This window comes from Necator americanus, chromosome V, assembly GCF_031761385.1.
Source record: "Necator americanus strain Aroian chromosome V, whole genome shotgun sequence".
Lineage (NCBI taxonomy): Eukaryota > Metazoa > Nematoda > Chromadorea > Rhabditida > Ancylostomatidae > Necator > Necator americanus.
The window spans coordinates 1,822,458-1,841,192 of record NC_087375.1 but is presented as its reverse complement, the minus strand read 5'-3'; the positions used below and the strand labels follow the sequence as shown (position 1 = coordinate 1,841,192).

Sequence of the window (18,735 nt, the reverse complement as noted above, 5' to 3'; positions counted from 1 at the left end):
TCACAGAAATACATGAACGAAACACAGTGGTAGAGGAATAGCGTGCGAGAATCTGCTGATGAGTTCCAGCACCAACACTTCCCAGAAGACCTAGGACGATGCACACTATCGGAGGAACTTTGTTCTGAGTTTTCATCGCTGTGACCGCAATCTTGCCAACGTTATTGCTGCTTTGGTCATTCAAAATTCATTTTAGGACACCCCTGCTCGGATTTACTGGGCTCTTAGACTCCTTCCTTATTGCAGAAACCAATCTACGGCTAACCATAACACCCTTAAAACCTTATGACAAAACTAGGATCCTTCTACTAACAGCTCTTGTCTGTCGGTGTCTATTAAAGAGAACCGAACGGGTCCCACCACAATTAGATGGACACTGCTCACAGGAGATATATAAGAGCCATATTCCTATTTGGGCATTTCTCTATGACACCACGCCAATCTCTCTCTTTCCTCAAGCACTGAAGACACTTCCTCGGACTGAGAGATCTCTGATAATTGTATGTTACACGGAATATACGTATTACGTATTTAATTGTCGTTAACACAGTAATAGTAGGACATTCGGAAAATGAAATCATATTTCTGCAACGACAAAGATCTTTAGAATGAGATCATAGGTTAGTTTTTGTTGGCCCAATTCACACGCAATGCACGGCCATTGAAATCAGCTCCGTTTAAGGTGTTGACGGCATTTTGAGCTCCAGCCTCATCGGAGAACTCGCAGAATCCGAATCCCTTTGGGCGTCCTGTTTCACGGTCACATACGATTCTGGAAAACCCAAGGTACTTCCATTATTGATTATGCATTAAATATTACAGTATACTTACTTGACATTGGTAACTTGTCCAGCTTGACTGAAATAGTTTCCGATAGCATCCTCCGTAGTCTGGTAGGGGATGTTTCCAACTAAAGAAAAGACAATTACAATGATATAAGGAAACCGCGTAAAAAAGAAAAAAAACCCGTACCACTCAACTAAAATCTTTGTCATAAAGCCGTTGCAATACGAAATCACACAATCCCAGCCTAATTCTAGAAGTACTAGGACCACACCAGTCAATTAAGGCACAAGTCCTCATACCGTCACACTGTCGGCCTCCACAATGTTGATTGCGGATGTCGGCCATGCAGACAAGTAGACGGGACTTTGCCACTTCTTGATATTTTTATACAGTTTTTACACTTTACATAACCTTGGCCCATGAATATCGTGCAGACCTAGTTTCCTACAATATCCGAAACAATATTGTTCGACCTTGAAAACCAATAACAACACCGATAAACCGTAATACATCTTCTACGTATATTGAAAGAGCATAAGAGCCACAATAGTTAAACTTTGAAGAACTAACCGTAGACGGAGAATCGTGAAGGTTGAGCGGACATTCCCATAGAGGCCATTTCTTGTACTTTTGAGGGAAAAAATTGAGCTCGAAAAAACACAACCACACAACGGACACGAAGCGACTGGAATGAGATCAACCTCCAGTTGTGGCAGGTTGTGTCCTGATGGTACCGCCCATCTAATAGGTTCAAAATGGGCGGGAGCGCGAATGGGAGAAAAGTCATTAACCCGTTCTTGGGACTAGGAGAAATTGCTAATAAAATTTATAATTTAGTAAGACTGAAAAGTAATTGTCGAGGAAGTATCTTATATTCGCTAGAAACGAAATTCCTGGAGACGTTATCATGAAGACTGCATCTTGTCCCCATAGGTAGTTTCATTGTATTCTACTGTGATCCGAGTTCACGTCAGTTTTCCACCATTATTACAAGCCCATCCAACTTCATCACGTTGGTTTTTGTGTCTGCAGTAGTATAGGCTCAGAAGTTCTAATGAATTTCACACAAATCCTGCACAATCTCCGTTTGTTAAGTCTACAAGCTTCAAAAATTTCGTGTTGTTACGATAGGGCGCGGATCTAATAAAAACCCATAAAAACATTGAACTAGATTTCAATCTCTCCAAAAAGATTTTTTTTCTGAAAAGAGGACGTGTTGTGTAATCGCAGAACGTCATTTTCAATAGTGAAAATCGAAAGAAAGGAACCATAGCATCGTCAAAACGACATGAAGCACGGTGCAATTGCGTAAGTGGTTCCAAACCCCTGTCTCCTCTTCGTCGCTTCGAACACAAGCGCCTACGCTACTGTACCGTGCTTCTTTTAAATTTTATATTTATTAGAAATTTAAAAGAATAAAATTTATTAGAAATTATATATATATGCATATGTATCACGTCATATTTCTTCATGGCTAAGAAATCGATATGGCTAGAAACAATCGTTGACTGCCAATCATACGGCGTCCTATCCTCAGGATATGCCTGGAGAGATATTGTTTGCCTGCAAGACAGTTTTCGCACTTCCCAGGTCGATTGATAGCGTCAACAATCAGTCGAACACCAATAAAACAATCTAACATAAACTAAGGCAAACAAAAAACAAATAAACTAAAACAAAAACATGTTTAGCAAGTGCGTGAATAATACATACCAGTAGGAAAAAATAAGGCGAGTACAAATAGGATTTGAAAAAGAAATAAAGCCTAGCCCTAAGCTTCCTCCTGATGCGCATCTTCAAGCTAAAGTTACTAAGAAAAGAAAGGAAGTAGAACCTCCAGAAATAAAAGCTTGGCTGAGTGTCCCCCCAACTACACTTTATCTGAGAACTTCTTGTACTTTTTTTCGGATAAAATGTCGTTGGGGGGAGGTCTACTCAGTGGCGTCCTTATTTCTCGAAGTGAATAATCAAATCAATCGGGACCCTAAGGCCTACGCATTAGTCTTAGAAGATCTATGACATGTAAACTTAAGTTACTAAGAGGAAAAAGTAAGCTAGAGCTTCGGGAAATAAGGGCGCTCCCCAACAACATTTCCCCCTTTTCCCAAACTATTACGTACTGGAAGTTGAAGACACTTCAGAGAAAAAATAAACAAGAAACCATGCAATACAAATTTTGTCGAGCCGAAGACTTAGAAACTATGGGTTACTTTGCACTATAAATGCTGAAATGAGCTGTTGCTGGACTGTTTAGGCAACATGTAAAACGACTGTATATACCTCAGCTATTACATAGCCCTTGATCTCTTCACCATACATTTTCTTTGCTCGAATACATTATCTCCTATTGTCATGGTGCAAGAAATATTTGACGCGTGATGTGCGTTGGCTACGGTATCCGAAATTTGCACACAAGAGTTCCGTGTTTCGTATATTTTCCCTTACGGGGATGAGGAAGTGTCTTTTCGCTCATATTTGTAATTTTTCATTATGTATTTCTTTCATTTGCTGTATTTTTCTAGATATCCTTCACATCTTTCTTAAAGTGGTTTTAGTTCAGGGATATTTTATACAGTTTATGTTTTGTTGAATGCTACTGGTTGATGTTGCAGGGAATGTCAGTATTTTCAAAAGCTGATCTTTCAAAAAGGTCATTTTACTCTGTTCGTGAAGAGAATGTCATCGAAACCATCTTTGCGTTAGATCCGGAAATCTATTTCTGTACCGTTGATGGAGAAGTTTTCAATGATTTCCATCAGCGATTCCGTGAGCTTCCCGACGATGCTGTATTTCAACTTCACTTTCGATTGCTTGGAGGGAAAGGAGGTTAGATTTAGCTTATGTGAATTAGTTTTGTTAGACTGCGATTAATCCCTCAGTGCTATCCTTGTCTAATATTCTTTATTTAAGGTTTTGGGTCCCTTTTACGCTCGTTTCGTGTTAATAAAAGTACGAATCAACTGATGTGTCGAGACCTCAATGGACGTCGTCTTGCTTCTATCGATGAGGAGCAGAAATTGAAGAAGTGGATTGAAAGGCTTGCAGAACGTGAGAAGGAGAAAATAGCTAAAAGGTTAATGTTGTTTCTGTTTCCAGTTTTGTTTCTCAAAATGATTTCAACTGCAATCTTGTGTTTAGGAACGCAAAATATGAAAAGCTGAAGTCCGGTCCTCCTAAACACATGTTTGACGATCCTGACTATATTCGGCAAAAAGAAACTATTATTGAGAAAACAGAAGAAGCATTTGAACAAGGTAAGATTTACAAACATTGCACAATAATTTAAATAACCCGTTATGTACAGAGCGTATCGTCCCTTAAATACATATAACCAAACTTGTTTATTTTCATCTGACATTGATCTGAGTCTACTGTTACTATGTCGTTATGTCTGTACTTTGAGGCTTCGTGGAATTTATGAAGGAAGCACAAGAGAAGAAAGCGAATCCTCCTGTTGAATCTTCTTCGGACTCAGATTTTGATATTGACGATTTACCTGGTGGATCAAGAAGTGAAAGAAAAAGAAAAGCAACAAAAACTACCAGTGTCGTGAAGGAGAAAGTGCAGAAACTGTATGTTGTTCTCTTTTGCTTCTTTGCATTTTTTCCCCTTCTATGGGACCATACTTACATATTGCGGTAAAACGATTATTCATATGCAGAGACAATGAGGACAGCTATAATTCCGATTCGGATTCTGAAGAAAATGATATTGATCCCGAACTGCTTCATGAGATTCATGCATATTTTTCTGAGAAAGGCAAAGATGCTTCGTTTAAGGTTGATGAGCCATGCGGTTCGAAACAAGTACAGGAAGTAGGTTTTCTTGTTGTTTCATTGTCTCTACAATTTAGAGCATAACTCTATAGATGATTTTTAGATGAAAAATACGGATGAAGTAGCATCGCACGACAAGGGGATAGAAGAGAACTCTAAAAGCAGAAAGCAAGAAGAAAAAAGTGTGGCAAAATCAGAAGAACTTCCCGAGGTAGCCGTGGAACGAAACAAAACGCCAAAAGAGATGGGGAGGCAAGAAGGCGGCAACGTTATGGAAAAGAATTTCTCGGAATCAGAAGAATTCGTCGATGTAGATTTGGCACAATACAATACTGCACAGGAACTTGAAGCTTTGGGACTCCAGCGTCTTAAACACGCTCTTTCAGGCTAGTATTTTCAGTGGATAATTTTGTTTCGGCTTTTATCATTCCTTATTTATATTTCTTTTATTGCGGATATTTATATTGTGTTAGGGGATAGTTGTGACTGTGTGAAGTTGGACTGAAGGGTCTACGTAAAAATAATTCCTGGAAATGCTGATCACGGTCCGGTCAATTTCGATCACCTACCGCAAAATCGCTTAAAGAGTTATGTATAACGGCACGGTTTTCAACGATCGCGGACTCATAATTGTAGTGCAGCTGGGAGTTGTCTTTCACGCAGAGTTTGGTGTTCAGCGACCGTCTCGTCGCGCGGAAATCTCTTATAATCTTTGCAGAGAAGTAGAAACGTGGATTTTTCTTACTAGAGAGTGCTTACATACATTGGAGGCTACTACTTTTTTTTCGTAAGTGAAGAAAAGTGAGCTGTTCCCTTCCTTACGGTAGGTTCGCCAACAGATCTTTCCTGTTTCAATTCGTAGACATGATCACTTAAGGATAATAGAAAGAAAAGTGATTCACCGTTTATTACTGGGTTAAATGCTGTGCTTTCACAGTTAACGTGTACTGTGTAGCAATTTGCCAATCTTTACTAGACTTTATCTTCTGAATTTGCTCTACCTTAAGGTCCTTCTTCGAACGGATCAGTTTATGATAATTAACAAATTAGTTCTGTTCACATACACATCACATTATATTCTTCTTTCAGTTCGTGGAATGAAATGTGGTGGCACACTAAGTCAACGAGCTGCTCGACTTTTCTCAGCAAAGAATTCCGCTAACTGACAAATTGTGCTTATTCTTCGCTCATCCGTCACTTTTAGAGCTGTATATTTCATTTCCTGTTCAATTGTTCCTCAATAAATGTTATTACTCAATAATTGTGGCCAGAGTTCCTTGGTCGGTTAATACAGTCCCTGTCTTGTTGCTACTGTTTCTTCTTTGAACTCCCTGTTATTTGGATTTATATTATTTTGCAGGGGGAATGGTAACAATTAAAAAATCGAACATAAAGAAGAAGTTAGTGTTGAAAGAGGAAAGTAAAGTGAGTGTACTGCAGGAGTATAGTTTTTGGAAATACATTCATCCTCATAGTAGTTAGCGGTGGTATTTTCAGAAAGCTGGTTCCTTATCTTCTGGTAGCAAGAAAAAGAAATTCAGTGCTAAGGAAAGTGATGAGAAGGAGATAAGAAAAGAAGACACCCAAACTGTGGATTTAACCGAAGAACACACAAAGAAGATCCAGGATTTGAAAGATCAGGCTAGTTTATACTATATGCAGCTAGAATCCTTGATATACTTTCTCGAAATTTTGGATGTTTTTTGTGTTGGGAAATTTCTTTATCACCAGCCCTTATTTATGAGGGTGGATTCGTCTTCGTTACTTGTTTTTACTAGCCTTTGAAACTACTGGATTTGAATTTCTGTTGAGTGTCTGCTTTATTGCATATTCATAGTTTCCATGTTTTTATTTTTTTGATCGCTTTGGGCGTCCCTCACAAATTCCTTCCATCATACCTTTTGCTTTTTTTCTTGAAAAAATAGCCCAATACTTTTTTCCCATTTTTGGATATTTGAAAGCTTCGATGAGCTCTCACTCGAATCTAATCTCTTATTTTCCCATCTTTTGCTTCGCTCCCCTATTCTTTAAATTGTTTTACTGTCATGTTTACTGTCATCACATTTAAGGGCTTATTTCCGAATTCCGCTTTCGAAAGATGCCGACTCTGAAATGTTTTTGGCCCTGACCTGTATTCCTGCCAAATATTTGGGGATTTAATTGGTTTTAAATGATAAAAAATATCTGGTTGGGAAATAATTCTACTGCAAATGTAGTAGTATAGATAGTACGGTTTACAGATGTTTATCCCAACGGAATTTTCTTTTCAGGGACGTCCCGCTCTGAACGCTTTGAAAAAACACCTTGGTGACCGTAGTGGGAAGTCGCTTTTCCCGGATATCGACCATGCGGTAGGATTGGTTGTAACCTATAAGGTGCCTGCTCTTGTGACGAACAAAGCCCGGGTGAAAATGTAAGTGTGACCTACGAGAGATGGTTGTGTCTTATGCGAATTTCAAATTCACTTTTTTTTTGTTTTTGTTGTTTTCTACGAGTTTCTTCGGTTATATTTTATGTAGCACGCAGAAGTTTCACTCTTCTAAATAAGTTAGTTGCCTTCATAATGACGTTGTATTTAGTGAACTTCCTTGTTCTCCTCGTACTGTCTCTAATACGTCGGTGTGCTTGATCATGCCTGATTTGGATCAGTCAGCTACAGCAAGAGTGAGAAGTAATCGTTTTGAATTTCAGCTACATTCGAACATTTGTTTAATTTTTAGAGGGACCCTGATGTGGACAAACAAGCTCGAAAGTGGGCGGAAAAAATAGAGAAAGATCACGGTCTCCTGAGTCAACATTACTCAAAGGTTAATTTTCTTAGTTTTATTTTATCTCATTTTGTAAAATAGTTTCCAGACGAAGAAGAAAGAAGTGCTGAATCCTAAATTGCGTTTGTTCAGATTCTGACAAAAAGACAACTAGAAAGAGAGTACCACACTTTTTCACAGCGACGTGCACTTGCTACCTCATACGATCTTTTTTTGGTAGACGTGCGTGTTGGAAAGGCAGTCCGAACATTTCTTGGAAAGGAGTTTTACAAAGTTCACAAGTGAGATTTTTTTCGTGTTCAATATTTTTAAAATTGGGAAAAAGCTAACTCTTGTTCATTACTGGACGAGAACATGGGTACCTATTCTGAAGAGAAAGAAAACCGCTCAATCCATCATTGGTATCTTCATTTTATCGCAGCTTCTGAAATCCACGAAAACCGCTCGTTTTTGCTTGTTTACCCGTTATTTACTTTTGTCTGTGCGAGTACGATTGCCTGTTCCTTGGTTCGTCAAATTTGTTGTTGGAGTAATTGATAATCTGAAAGCGCTGTTTGCGGTAGTGTTTAATGTGGGATGGTGTGGGAGACTGGGAAACTCCTTTATTAGCACAAATACGCATACCTTGCCTAGCTTACGAAAGTACCAATTTTCCTACAGCTCATTCAAACGCAAGGATCACTCTAAACGGAGTTCTGTTGGTCGCATTATTCTGCTCGAGCAGAGGACAGTGCTTTCTTAGAACAGGGATAGAATCAGCCGTGACCGTGCGGATTTCTAATTTAGTATCTCTGGCTAATTCGCTGATTTTCCTGAGTTGCAGTCTTTGGTTTGACTATGCACTTCTTAATTCGTCCAAAAATGACTTCCTATTCTTAATAGTTATGACAACATTTACTGTTCACAATTGCGAGTAAATATATTCAATGTTAAAGAGTATGATTTAAATCACTTGTGAACTATAAAGAATAAACTCCCAACCTAAATTTTGTTTTTTAGTTTTTTTTGTTCTGTGCATATTTTTTTTCGATTAATGGAGTTAAATTTCTGTGCATAGCTGCAGTTCCCCTGGGGGCCACAAGATAATGGTAGTGTGTTTACACTTTTTTTGTGCCTTTATTTACCTATCCTGCCCTTATATTAGTGAATGCTTCCCATTCATTATATTCTAGGGAGCCGCTCGATTTCAACTATTCGAAGCCACTTGTAAGTTCGATAGAGAAAGCTGTTAACACGGTCGTTTTAAAAGTACCAAGATATGCTACTAGAGCGTAAGTGGTTTTTGTAGATAATTTTCTTGTATAGATGATCGTAACACACGAAAACTATTGTTATAATTTACAGACACATTTCGTTTGGTCATCTTTGCCAGAATTCAGCGGATCTTGCCTGTAACTTCGATGCGGTACGTTAATCATTCTTCTGTGTTGATTATTCCTTTTTAATTTGCTAAAGTTAATTTCAACTAATTTCAGGTAATAGATGTTATTGTGAATAAATGTCCTGGAGGACTGGGAAATATACGAAGTGTTTACATGCAACCTACTGGAGGGAGCCCCTCTCTTCCACTGTACATGGATAGCGGTACATTTATCTTCCTATGTGTTTTTTTTTCCCTAAACAGCAAACGATTTTTTTATTTACTATTTTTTTGTTTTTGTTTTTGTGTTTGTTTTTGTTTTTTGTGACTTCTAGTGCGGGAACTTTTTTATGGATTCAATGTTATCTGCATTTTATGTGTTATTAAGCATTTAGATTTTCCATAATTGCAGGACCGGCATCTGAGATTCAACTTGAACGACCAAGAAAACGTAGAAGAGCTATCGAACAAGTTTCTGATGAGTGTTCTACGCTTCCTGATGGATTGAAGGTGATTCATTTCGCCGTGTTATCGGTCCATTGCGGTAGTGTGCCCGTCGGTAGTTTTAGAACGGATTAATTTTGTTATTTTGTATATTTTTAGTGGTATTCCGTATAACTCTTCTGGCGACTTCTAGCTCTAATAAATGCTATGATTTTAGCTGGCCGTGAGGAAGAATGGCAAAATCCGTGTGATCAGTGAAGATACCAAAGTTGCTGTCCATTATCCAACAGGTACCCATATTCTTAGTCTCCAGTCATAGGATTTCTAGTTTCATGATTTGTTGTTTCTCTCATCGAATAATATTATCATTAAAGTGCATGACGAATGGGACGAGAAGGATACTCTGAAACCTATTATTGATCCTGCTAAATTGGAACGACGGCAGGCACTAAAAAGGAAACGAAAGGTAAGTTTACCTGAAATATTTCCAGCATGTCTTATGGTACCACATTTGTCGCTTTTCAGCAAAAGCAGATCGCACGCAAGAAGATTATGTCAGGGGGAAAACTCAAAGTACAACCAAAAAATCAAGTGAAAGCAGAATAAGCAGTTCGCCAATGCTTTTCTGGGCATTGGTCGTTTTCAGTTGTTGAGTCTTGTTCTTGTTGATTTTTGAGAGAAATATTTTGTTGTGTACGTTATTGATTTGTTTTCTCTGTTACCTATTACTCCATTCTCCCAACAAAAATGTTGAAATCAAAATGTTGGACTATTACATTTATCCATCCAGGGGACATCCCTTTCTCTTTTTCCTTCACTTCATCGTTTTCATCTCTTTATAGTGTTTTAGTTTCTTTCAAAATGTCGCTGCCTTGGTATTACTTGGAGAAACCAACAAGGATGATTTTACTGAGGTTGGTTTATTCAGCTTATCGGTTTTATATAGTTATCAGCGGAATGCGGAACGGAATTTTTGATGGAAGGCTTTATTGGCCTCTCATGTTGATAACGTTACTTTTTTTGCAATACGTATTCATGTGAGAAAGCAGCGCTTACTTTCTTACGTAATATGACAACCTGGTCCATAAAAAGTCGGTAAACTGCTTTGAAAATTTCGAAAACATCGGTCTCTAGTCCAAGAATAGAACAAAATCAATTATGTCGTTGCCTGCCTGAAACCATCATAGTTCACGATGTACCGACATCCACAGCTAACATCTTGAAACACCTCTGCAAACAGTCTTTCGTTGCATGTCATGAAATCTAAGTAGTTCCTTGACGGACGGGGAAGTTGGAAAAATGAGATGAGGTCGGGTTGCTGGAGGGGATCGTTTACGTGCTACATATTCGATGTCACTCGCAGGGGCCAAATCTAATCAATCAAGGGATTCAATCTATTTCATTACATTATCACATGATTGACTTACCAACCTTCTAGAAAATGTTCCATCTCTTCTACCTTTCTTATTCTCATCATCTGCGGCAGAGCTTTTGAGCACTTTGCTCCTTTTCAACTCCAAATATTGTTTCTAACTATGCGCTCTATCCTGATATTCTAACGTTGCGATATGTGATAACAGATTAAGGCGAGTGGGTGAGCAAAGTAACGGGTTGTTCACTGGCTCCGCTTAATTACTCAAGTTTGGGGTGCACAAGGTTTTTTAATGCACCTGGGAGTCGGATTGAAGGAAGAAGTGAATTAATTGGAGAGTTTTATGCTATAGTAGGGTAATAGATGTTCATTGTGCTTCAAAATTCAATTTTTTTTTTTTTTGAAATGCGTTACTCCGGTCTTTGAGCCAGATCGATCTCACATTAGAGTCTGATCGAAATATTTTTGTTATACATATGCACATACAACATCGTGCAAGCGGTTTTGGGAAACGCTGCGTGGTTTTCAAACGTTCAACGAACATCTTACATCAACGCAGCTAAGGATTTCAGCTTGAGGTATGAGCTAAACGGGGATATTTCGCAGGTATTTTGTAAGAAGCGCGACAACAAAAAAAAAGTGGAAGTAGCCAATTTCTGCCAGATGATTAAGATGCGGAGATTACGGGGACAAAAGAAGTATAAATGGAGAGGAAAGAAGTGAAAGTCATAAGAAATAGTTGTCAACCATTTCTTCTAGATGCTACTATGCTATATGTGCCTTCACGTATCCAGTGTTTGTGGGTCTCAACTGGAAGACTTATGCGCCGACTAGGGCCGAGGTTTGCATATTTTCAATGCTGTCGTAAATTTCATTCTATCCTTTATAAAATGGTAGCGTGACTTTTCAGGTGCTAGCCGGCAGGTCTCTTAGAGAAGAGATTCTTAATCCACTGAATGTCAAGAAATGACACTCTGCTTAGATAGGTTTTATAGAATTGACTTCTGTAATAAGTTGTACTTATTTCCGAATAGATTATAATAATTGTTCACATTTCCCACTGGTTTTAAAACTTTTGTCAATTTGTTGTATCGATGTTCATTCTCATTTTGTTTATAGTTCATCCATAGTTTCGTCAGGCACAGTCGCTTTTAAGAAAAAACAGCTGCATCTATTATTTGGGGCTGCCCTGCTTTGCTTATATGATTTTTTTTTTGCGATTCAAAATAAAATAAGCATTTGAGGAATATTTTTGGAAATGCTGTAGAGGAACAGATCTGATAATGAAAGGAATAGATTGGAACATTAATCTTCCTTTACTTAACATGTGTCCTATTCATGGAGAGGTTCTTGGCCCAAATACTTCTCTGTATAGGTATGAAGTTTCGAAATGGACAAGGATCCGACCGGCAGGTGTTTCAAAATTACATTGGATTCAAAAAATCTACGCGAGGGGGGAGGGGGGGGGGATGCAAAAAGTTTTATTTTTTATCTAATTATTTTTCGGATGTAATTAGTCAATCTCCTGTTAAGTTATGAAGGTGAGCCCTCATAGCATACTTGAAGATTGACTAGTTACCACTATAACTCATCTACATTATAAAGGACGTAAGCGTAAGACGGCCCATGCCTCTAGGTCTGCACAGGATTGTGAAACATTGGCAGAAGCTACGACGTATCCAAAGAAGGCCAAAAGTGGGTGACCAAGGAATGTCAATACTCCAAAAAATCAAAAGATCATCAAGAAAAAGTTAAAATCAGCTTACTACGAATCTAACGTTGTGAAGGAATCCGCGGGAAAATCTAGAGTTAGGGTTGTAGATTGCAGGATCAGAGGATCATGCTCCGCTCTTCCTTCCTTAATTGTCGTAAAAAGAAGGCGCGGTCACCCCTGTGCAGATCCAAATGCAATCGATCGAAGATCAGTGGTGTCTTCTCACCAGCCTATTCAAGTAAAACCAATGAATAGGCTGCTTGAGAGACCAGAACGTACACATAGTGGAGCGTTCTAACGTATCTCGTAGAAGGTAAAACGGTTCCCACGCTTTTTTTCTAGGACGACTAGGGAGAGTTGTTGAGCGGAACCACCTCTGATCCCGCAATCTATAACCCCATCCCTAGCTCACTCTTGCAAATTCCTTCACCTCGTCAGATTCGTTGTATGCTGCTCTTAAGTGAAATTGTTGCCTTCACAAGATTACTTCTGATCTGTTAATCTCCGCCGGTCCCACTTTTGCTGCAGTAGAAGCTATCGTCCTCCAAAGAATTTGAAGTAAATATAAATTGCAGAAATGCATTGGTTAACGTGGTAATAGTTATACAAACTCCAATAACGATGGCAGCTTTTCATCTTCATTCACTTTCATTCATTTTTCATTCTATCATCAAAAATTACCACCCTTACTTTATGCATAGGTATGTATGTATGCGTAGGGTATCAGCATGACTTTCTTCCATAAATGGTTTGAAAAATTAGATGTTCAGGCATTCCTTTTTACAGTGAGAAATTTGAAGAAAAATCTTTTATCAGTGTGTGCTTTGTTGGAAGAGGGCTAATTCGGTCAAAGGTTCCGCTGCCTGTACAATCGATCGGAGGTTCGAATCGGCCCTAGTGCTTACCAAGTCTTTCATCCCTCCGGGGTCGATAAATTGGTCGCGGGGTGCATCCCAAGCGGATTGATTAACGCCAGACACTTTATCCATTAACTTTAGCTTACATGTCATAGATTCTCTAAGACTAAGGCTTATGTCTTAAGGCCCCGACTGATTTAGTTATTTACTTTACTACTTTTACTTTATCCCTTATCCTTTTTGTTAGAAGGGTGTTCCGAGAAAGTAGCGCTCGAAGCGACTGAGAAGGGATTTCGGTCAGGTAAGCAGACCGAGTTGAACTGGCGATGTTCTCAGCTCGATGACTCAACCCTGCCTCGTTTTGAACGCGGCCACTTCCGCAACTGCACCGAAATTCAAGTATCATTTTGACACGGCTGTAGTCTTCCAGAGCTTGAGTGATGGACTAAAACAGAATAAGGATCATGAATTCTTTCGTATCCTAGAATTGTTGCAATAATTAAGATTTGTGTTTGAAGGACTAAACTTCATTTTACAATTATTTACATTCTCAATGTATAAAAGAAGGTATAGTTGGGTCAAAACGACACGAAGCACGGACCGCTGCGCAAGCGGCCGCGCTCGGAAGCGGTGGAGACAGCGGTTGGAATCGAGGTGGGACCATAGCGAACTGCAGAGGTGTGTGGCGGTAGCGTGGATCCTTACACGATCCCAACCGCTACGCTCCATCTCACCGCATCGAGCGCAGCCGCTTCCGCAACTGTCCGTGCTTCATGTCGTTTTGATCCCAACTATATGCAGTAGCAATTTTGTCATAGCAATCCACTGAGAAAGATTAATGCCGAAATGATCAGAAGGTGGATGTGTTCCCGAAGTGTTGCAGAGTTGCACATGTTTGACGAGCAGCAGCATACATTATAGGTCTCCGATTGGATGATCTGTTCATGACATCCTTCTTTCTGAAAATAATCTTCTTCCAATCCAATTTTCATGGAATCAAGGCAAGGAATATTATATATGAGTCTTCTATGAGGAGATTATGTGCTTTTTTATTAGAAAAAAGAAACTACATCTACTGAAGCTGAGGTGCCAAAATACGCAGCGATTACCTGCAGAGAGCGGACTTTGTATGAATATAAGTTTAAAGAGTAAGTTAAATATGAGCTGCGGGTGTAGCGCAGTCAGTAAGAGGTTCCGCTGTGTCTGTACGATAGGAGGTTCGGAACCGCCCCAACGCCAATCAACCCTTTTATCCCTCCGGGGTCGATAAATTGGTACCAGAGTGCTTTGGGAGGAAAAAAAAAACACTGACTTGACACATCGGCTGGCCCGCGCAAGTCATTCAGGCGTTCCTTAACCTCAAACGATCCTGAATTGAAGTGAACGCATTGGCGCAACCCGAACGCACAGTAAGGTCAAAACGACATGAAGCACGTACGCAATTGCGTACGCGGCTTCTCTCGAGGCGCTTCAGTGGAGCGTCGCGGTTAGGAGCGTGGTGAAACCCTTTCTGGGACCATTCATCGCTGCAGTTTGTGACGGTCCCACCTCGGTTCCAACTGCTGCCTCCACCGCGCCGTTTCGAGCGCGTACGCGAATGCACCGCAACTGCACTCGTGATTCATGTCATTTTGACCCTACTATAGGTTCGCTGGCTGGTACGCAGAACTGAGACTATAGTAAGGTCAAAACAGAACGAAGCACATGGTCTCACCTCGATTCGAACCGCTACGCTCTACCGCATCGTTTCGAGCGCAGCCCCTTACGTATAGTCGGGTCAAAAGGACATGATGCACTGACATTTGCGCAAGCGGCTGCTCTCGAAGCGGAGCGGTGGAGCGTAGCGGTTGGGATCGTGTAAGGATCCTCGCTGCCGCCAACCACCTCTGCAGTTCACCATGGTTCCACCTCGATTCCAACCGCTGTCTTCACCGCAACGCTTCCGAGCGCGGCCACTTACGCAACGGTCCGTGCTCCATGTTGTTTTGACCCAACTATACGAAATGTTGATCGGATCGCAGAATCGGGACAGTTAGAGTTCCAGATGAATCACTAATGGGATTGCTTACCCCTGACCAAGCTCTAATCGTACCTCCTGAATTCATTTCGATAGGTTCATACATTGCAGTCAGTCCAGTAATTGATGAAACCTTTCTTAGTTACCGTGCATGGAACTACTTCGATTGTGTCTCCTAATTGTATTGGATCGCATCCTCGCATCTCAATCTGCGTCTCCGACTTCTCTGACACTATAAAAAACATAAATTTCTCTTGATGCTTAGATAACTGCAATAAGATAATAAATTTCTAAAGTGAAGTGAGGAACGTGGAGGCACATCGCAGGCGGTTTGGTAAACACCAGACACTTTATTCTTTAACTTTAAGCTTATATATCATAGATCCTTTAAGACTAAGGCTTATGTTTTAGTTCTGAGTTGCCCCACACCCAACTATATTTTACCGGAACATTGTTGATACCATTCTTGTGACCTAAGTGGAGTACTTCTAATTCCCATTCGTATATTGTTCATATGTTTCTTTGTTCTCTGTTTCGTGCCCAGAAAGTTCGTAAAAATGGGAATAAATTGTATCATATATCAGATTCTGACTGTGTTATGTTAAATCATACGTAGTAAATTAAATAGTAATCATTTCTTATGCCTTGGAACTTGGAAGTGTTAAGTGCTTTCATCTCATTATTTTTATTTTTATTTCACTTACTGTAATGAGCAGTAACTTTCTGACAATAGGTGACGGTTGGACCGCAGTCTACAATCTTAGACGGCTGGTTGTATTCGACTCCTTGCAGAACACCTTTAATGATTCAGTATTTACAATTAATGAATAAATAGTAAATAATGATAAGTAAGTAATTAATATTGAAATTTTGGAAAACTATAGGAATTAATTATGGACGGGTGAGAACAAACTGGAGCTTAGTGTAATTGCACAAGCGTATGGATTCAAAGCGGATTGATAGGACCGAGAGCGCATTCTTTTACCATTTTTACATCAATTCTGCACTGCAATGTGTGGATGGGGGTAGCGTGGGGTGTAGCGCAGTCGGTTAGAGTCTGCAATGGCCGCACAGTCGATGGTTCGAATTCGCCCTAGCGCCCATCAAGCTATTCATCCCTCCGTGGTCGATAAGTTGGTACCGGATTTGTCTGGGAGGATAAAAACACGGACCTTACCTATCGGCAAGTCATTCTATAGGCCAATTACACGTTCTTAAACCTCTAACGATTCTGAATCGAAGTGAACGTGGTTGCGCAGGTCCCAAGCGGATTGTTTAACTCCAGACACTTTATCCACTACAGGTTATAAGAAGCAGAAAACAGAAGATTGCCTAAGAACCCTTTAGTCTCCCTCTATAGAAATTGTTTCCGGAGTTGAAACATTTTGAAGAATGTCGTTAATGAATCCAATCTTTTCCTGGATTGTTACCTTGGATTTCATCAATACATGTGAGTAAAGGAGTGAAAGCTTTCTGATCTGTAGCGTTTGTGGTGTCGAAGGAATTCCCATCACTCGACAATGCTGTTAAAAATGCAATGAACAGTTGCATTTCTGGAATTTAGAGGATTAATGAGAAAAAGAAAAGGAAAATCCAGAGCATATGGTAAAGAGGACGGTAGAGGAAATAGAACGATCATTAAAAAGATAAGCGATCGCAATTCCAGCGTAAAATAATGATTCTTAACGAGCAATAAAAGCTGATAAGCGGGAAAATATGCGAGAGCTACTGCATGTGAGTTTACGTTAGTTCTCACTGGTGAAAAAGAAACCAACTAAGAATCCGAGTATTATTCCAGCTATTGATCTTGATCTTGACGAATTCCAATCGATTATGTGTGGATGGTTGATTTGAAAATCAATAAAACACCATAGCGAGCAGAAATTGCTTCCCTTTTGCCCTTTTACAGGAAAGAATTGCTGAATTTTTTAATGTCGCGTTGATAAAGCAGTAAAATATGCGCTAGAGTTTAAAAATTGTTAAATTTGGCTAATAAATCATACTGTTGAGATGGAATTAATCAAATCTAATTAGAATTCGATAAATTCTCTCTAATACAAAAAACTCATTTAAAAAATTCAAATTACAACGTCAGATTGAAATGAGACTGAAAAGTGTCAAGATTCTGAAACTGTAAGCGAAACTAGTGGAAATTTTCTTAAGCGCAGTACATATGATCAAAAATTCGGATTTTTTTAGGATCATACATATTTTCCTCAAGGATTTGCCCGTTATATATTTTGTTTTCACTTGACTTTGAAGGAAAAAAAATCACTTCAGTGAAAGATAAGCGTAATCCTAAATGTCCAGGAATTTTACCTCAGCTTTACATTTCAGACTTCCCAGTAGAGTTACTTTTTGCGCCTTAGAACACCTAAGCCTTTTATATTTCAGTACTATTTTGTATTTTCGAGAAGTTTCAATAAAACAGAACTGCATTCATGTAGAGGGAAGAAAACAAAGGAAAAGAAAAAAATGTGGGTCCAGGTAACACGCAAATAGCAAAAAATTCCAATGAAACAGAAGAAATTTTGGTCTAAAGATAGCGTGTAGTTGAATTTTCAGATTTTTTTGTTTTTTTTTTCTTGGTTTTTTTCACTAGTAGGTAGAGCTTGAGAAAGAGTCTTTTTTAGAAACACAGCAAAAATATGAACTGAATGTACCTCCCACCCCACTGTAGGATTCAGATGGTGTTGGATCAGAGTGTGACTAACGAAACAACTACAGTACTCCACACGCACAATCTCCGGGCTATATTATCCATGAGACCAACTAAAGTCTTGTAATGAGGTTATTTCATTTATCTCTCATATTGTTTTTCAAAAACTACTTTTAATAAATTTTAATTTAATAATTTTAATTTAAAAAAATACAAAAAAATACCACCTTTCTAAATCCTGTTTTTCCTAAAATGCAAATGTATCCTGAGGATATAAATAAGGCTGGCTGCATATGTCATTTTTTTTGATTTTGTTTTTAAACACAGTTCCTCGATAATGAATTTTACTTTTCTTATATTTATTTACATGTTTTATTTTCTATACTCACATATTTATTGATTTTAGTTTTCACTTTTTTCATAATTTTCATAATCATTTCATTCCCTTTTCATAATTCCTATGACTTTTATTGGCAAAGTTTGAGGAACACATATTTTATGGCACTGTTTAACAAATATAATCCACTCAAACACCTATAATTAGTTTAAAAAGTGTAAATATTCAGATTCTTATACGACGCAATGTCATGCATTTACAGTAACCTCACTCATCATGGAGAAATAATCAAATGATTATGGGCGCCAGTGGAATATCAGGAATAAATATTCATCTTAATCCTGTGGTGCGTGTGATTTGGGATGAGCTCCGTAGAAGAGAAACGATATAGTTACCACATGAACTGTACCAATGATTTCAAATTTCAAATGTTTTTTTTTTACAGAAGAAATGATTTGGAAGGAAAAATGGCTCTGACGAATATTTGCCTCTTTTTTTTTGGGAATTATTAAATACTTGCTTCAGGTTGCAATTATTTATAGACGTCTGAACGAGTTTATCAACTATTTCCTGCTATTCCAGGATTCAGAGGGTAGTGATGTAAAAAAGTGTTCGTTTAAGGAATTAAATTTAAAAAAAACGATG

The 18,735-nt window shown here is 38.9% G+C and overlaps 5 protein-coding genes across 6 annotated transcripts; 3 read left to right on the top strand and 2 right to left on the bottom strand.

Moving 5' to 3' along the window:
* Positions 1-621: 621 nt before the first annotated feature.
* Positions 622-1,405, bottom strand: RB195_012672 (uncharacterized protein; the record flags this gene model as incomplete). The annotated part of the gene is made up of 3 exons (XM_064202158.1): positions 622-772; positions 832-910; positions 1,357-1,405. The coding sequence occupies 3 exons, from the start codon at positions 1,403-1,405 to the stop codon at positions 622-624; spliced, it is 279 nt and encodes a 92-aa protein (XP_064058039.1).
* Positions 1,406-2,326: 921 nt separating this feature from the next.
* On the top strand, positions 2,327-5,728 carry RB195_012671 (uncharacterized protein; the record flags this gene model as incomplete). 2 transcript variants are annotated; one of them, XM_064202157.1, is made up of 9 exons in its annotated part: positions 2,327-2,376; positions 3,399-3,436; positions 3,490-3,612; positions 3,697-3,859; positions 3,925-4,040; positions 4,190-4,358; positions 4,448-4,601; positions 4,666-4,948; positions 5,652-5,728. In XM_064202157.1, 9 exons carry the CDS (start codon positions 2,327-2,329, stop codon positions 5,726-5,728), a joined length of 1,173 nt encoding a protein of 390 aa, XP_064058037.1. The 2 variants fall into 2 exon arrangements, with proteins under 2 accessions (XP_064058037.1, XP_064058038.1); XM_064202156.1 differs by lacking the exon at positions 2,327-2,376 and having other exon boundaries at positions 3,402-3,612.
* Positions 5,729-5,927: 199 nt separating this feature from the next.
* On the top strand, positions 5,928-9,740 carry RB195_012670 (uncharacterized protein; the record flags this gene model as incomplete). The annotated part of the gene is made up of 13 exons (XM_064202155.1): positions 5,928-5,987; positions 6,060-6,203; positions 6,833-6,975; positions 7,142-7,226; positions 7,283-7,369; positions 7,463-7,611; positions 8,503-8,601; positions 8,675-8,735; positions 8,806-8,914; positions 9,103-9,200; positions 9,352-9,424; positions 9,509-9,600; positions 9,660-9,740. The coding sequence occupies 13 exons, from the start codon at positions 5,928-5,930 to the stop codon at positions 9,738-9,740; spliced, it is 1,281 nt and encodes a 426-aa protein (XP_064058036.1).
* An 11-nt stretch (positions 9,741-9,751) lies between these two features.
* On the top strand, positions 9,752-11,476 carry RB195_012669 (uncharacterized protein; the record flags this gene model as incomplete). Its single annotated transcript, XM_064202154.1, has 4 exons — positions 9,752-9,782; positions 9,985-10,048; positions 11,266-11,347; positions 11,417-11,476. 4 exons carry the CDS (start codon positions 9,752-9,754, stop codon positions 11,474-11,476), a joined length of 237 nt encoding a protein of 78 aa, XP_064058035.1.
* Positions 11,477-14,019: 2,543 nt separating this feature from the next.
* RB195_012668 (uncharacterized protein) lies at positions 14,020-16,645 on the bottom strand (the record flags this gene model as incomplete). The annotated part of the gene is made up of 4 exons (XM_064202153.1): positions 14,020-14,036; positions 14,390-14,446; positions 15,799-15,891; positions 16,525-16,645. The coding sequence occupies 4 exons, from the start codon at positions 16,643-16,645 to the stop codon at positions 14,020-14,022; spliced, it is 288 nt and encodes a 95-aa protein (XP_064058034.1).
* Between the last annotated feature and the right edge of the window lie 2,090 nt (positions 16,646-18,735).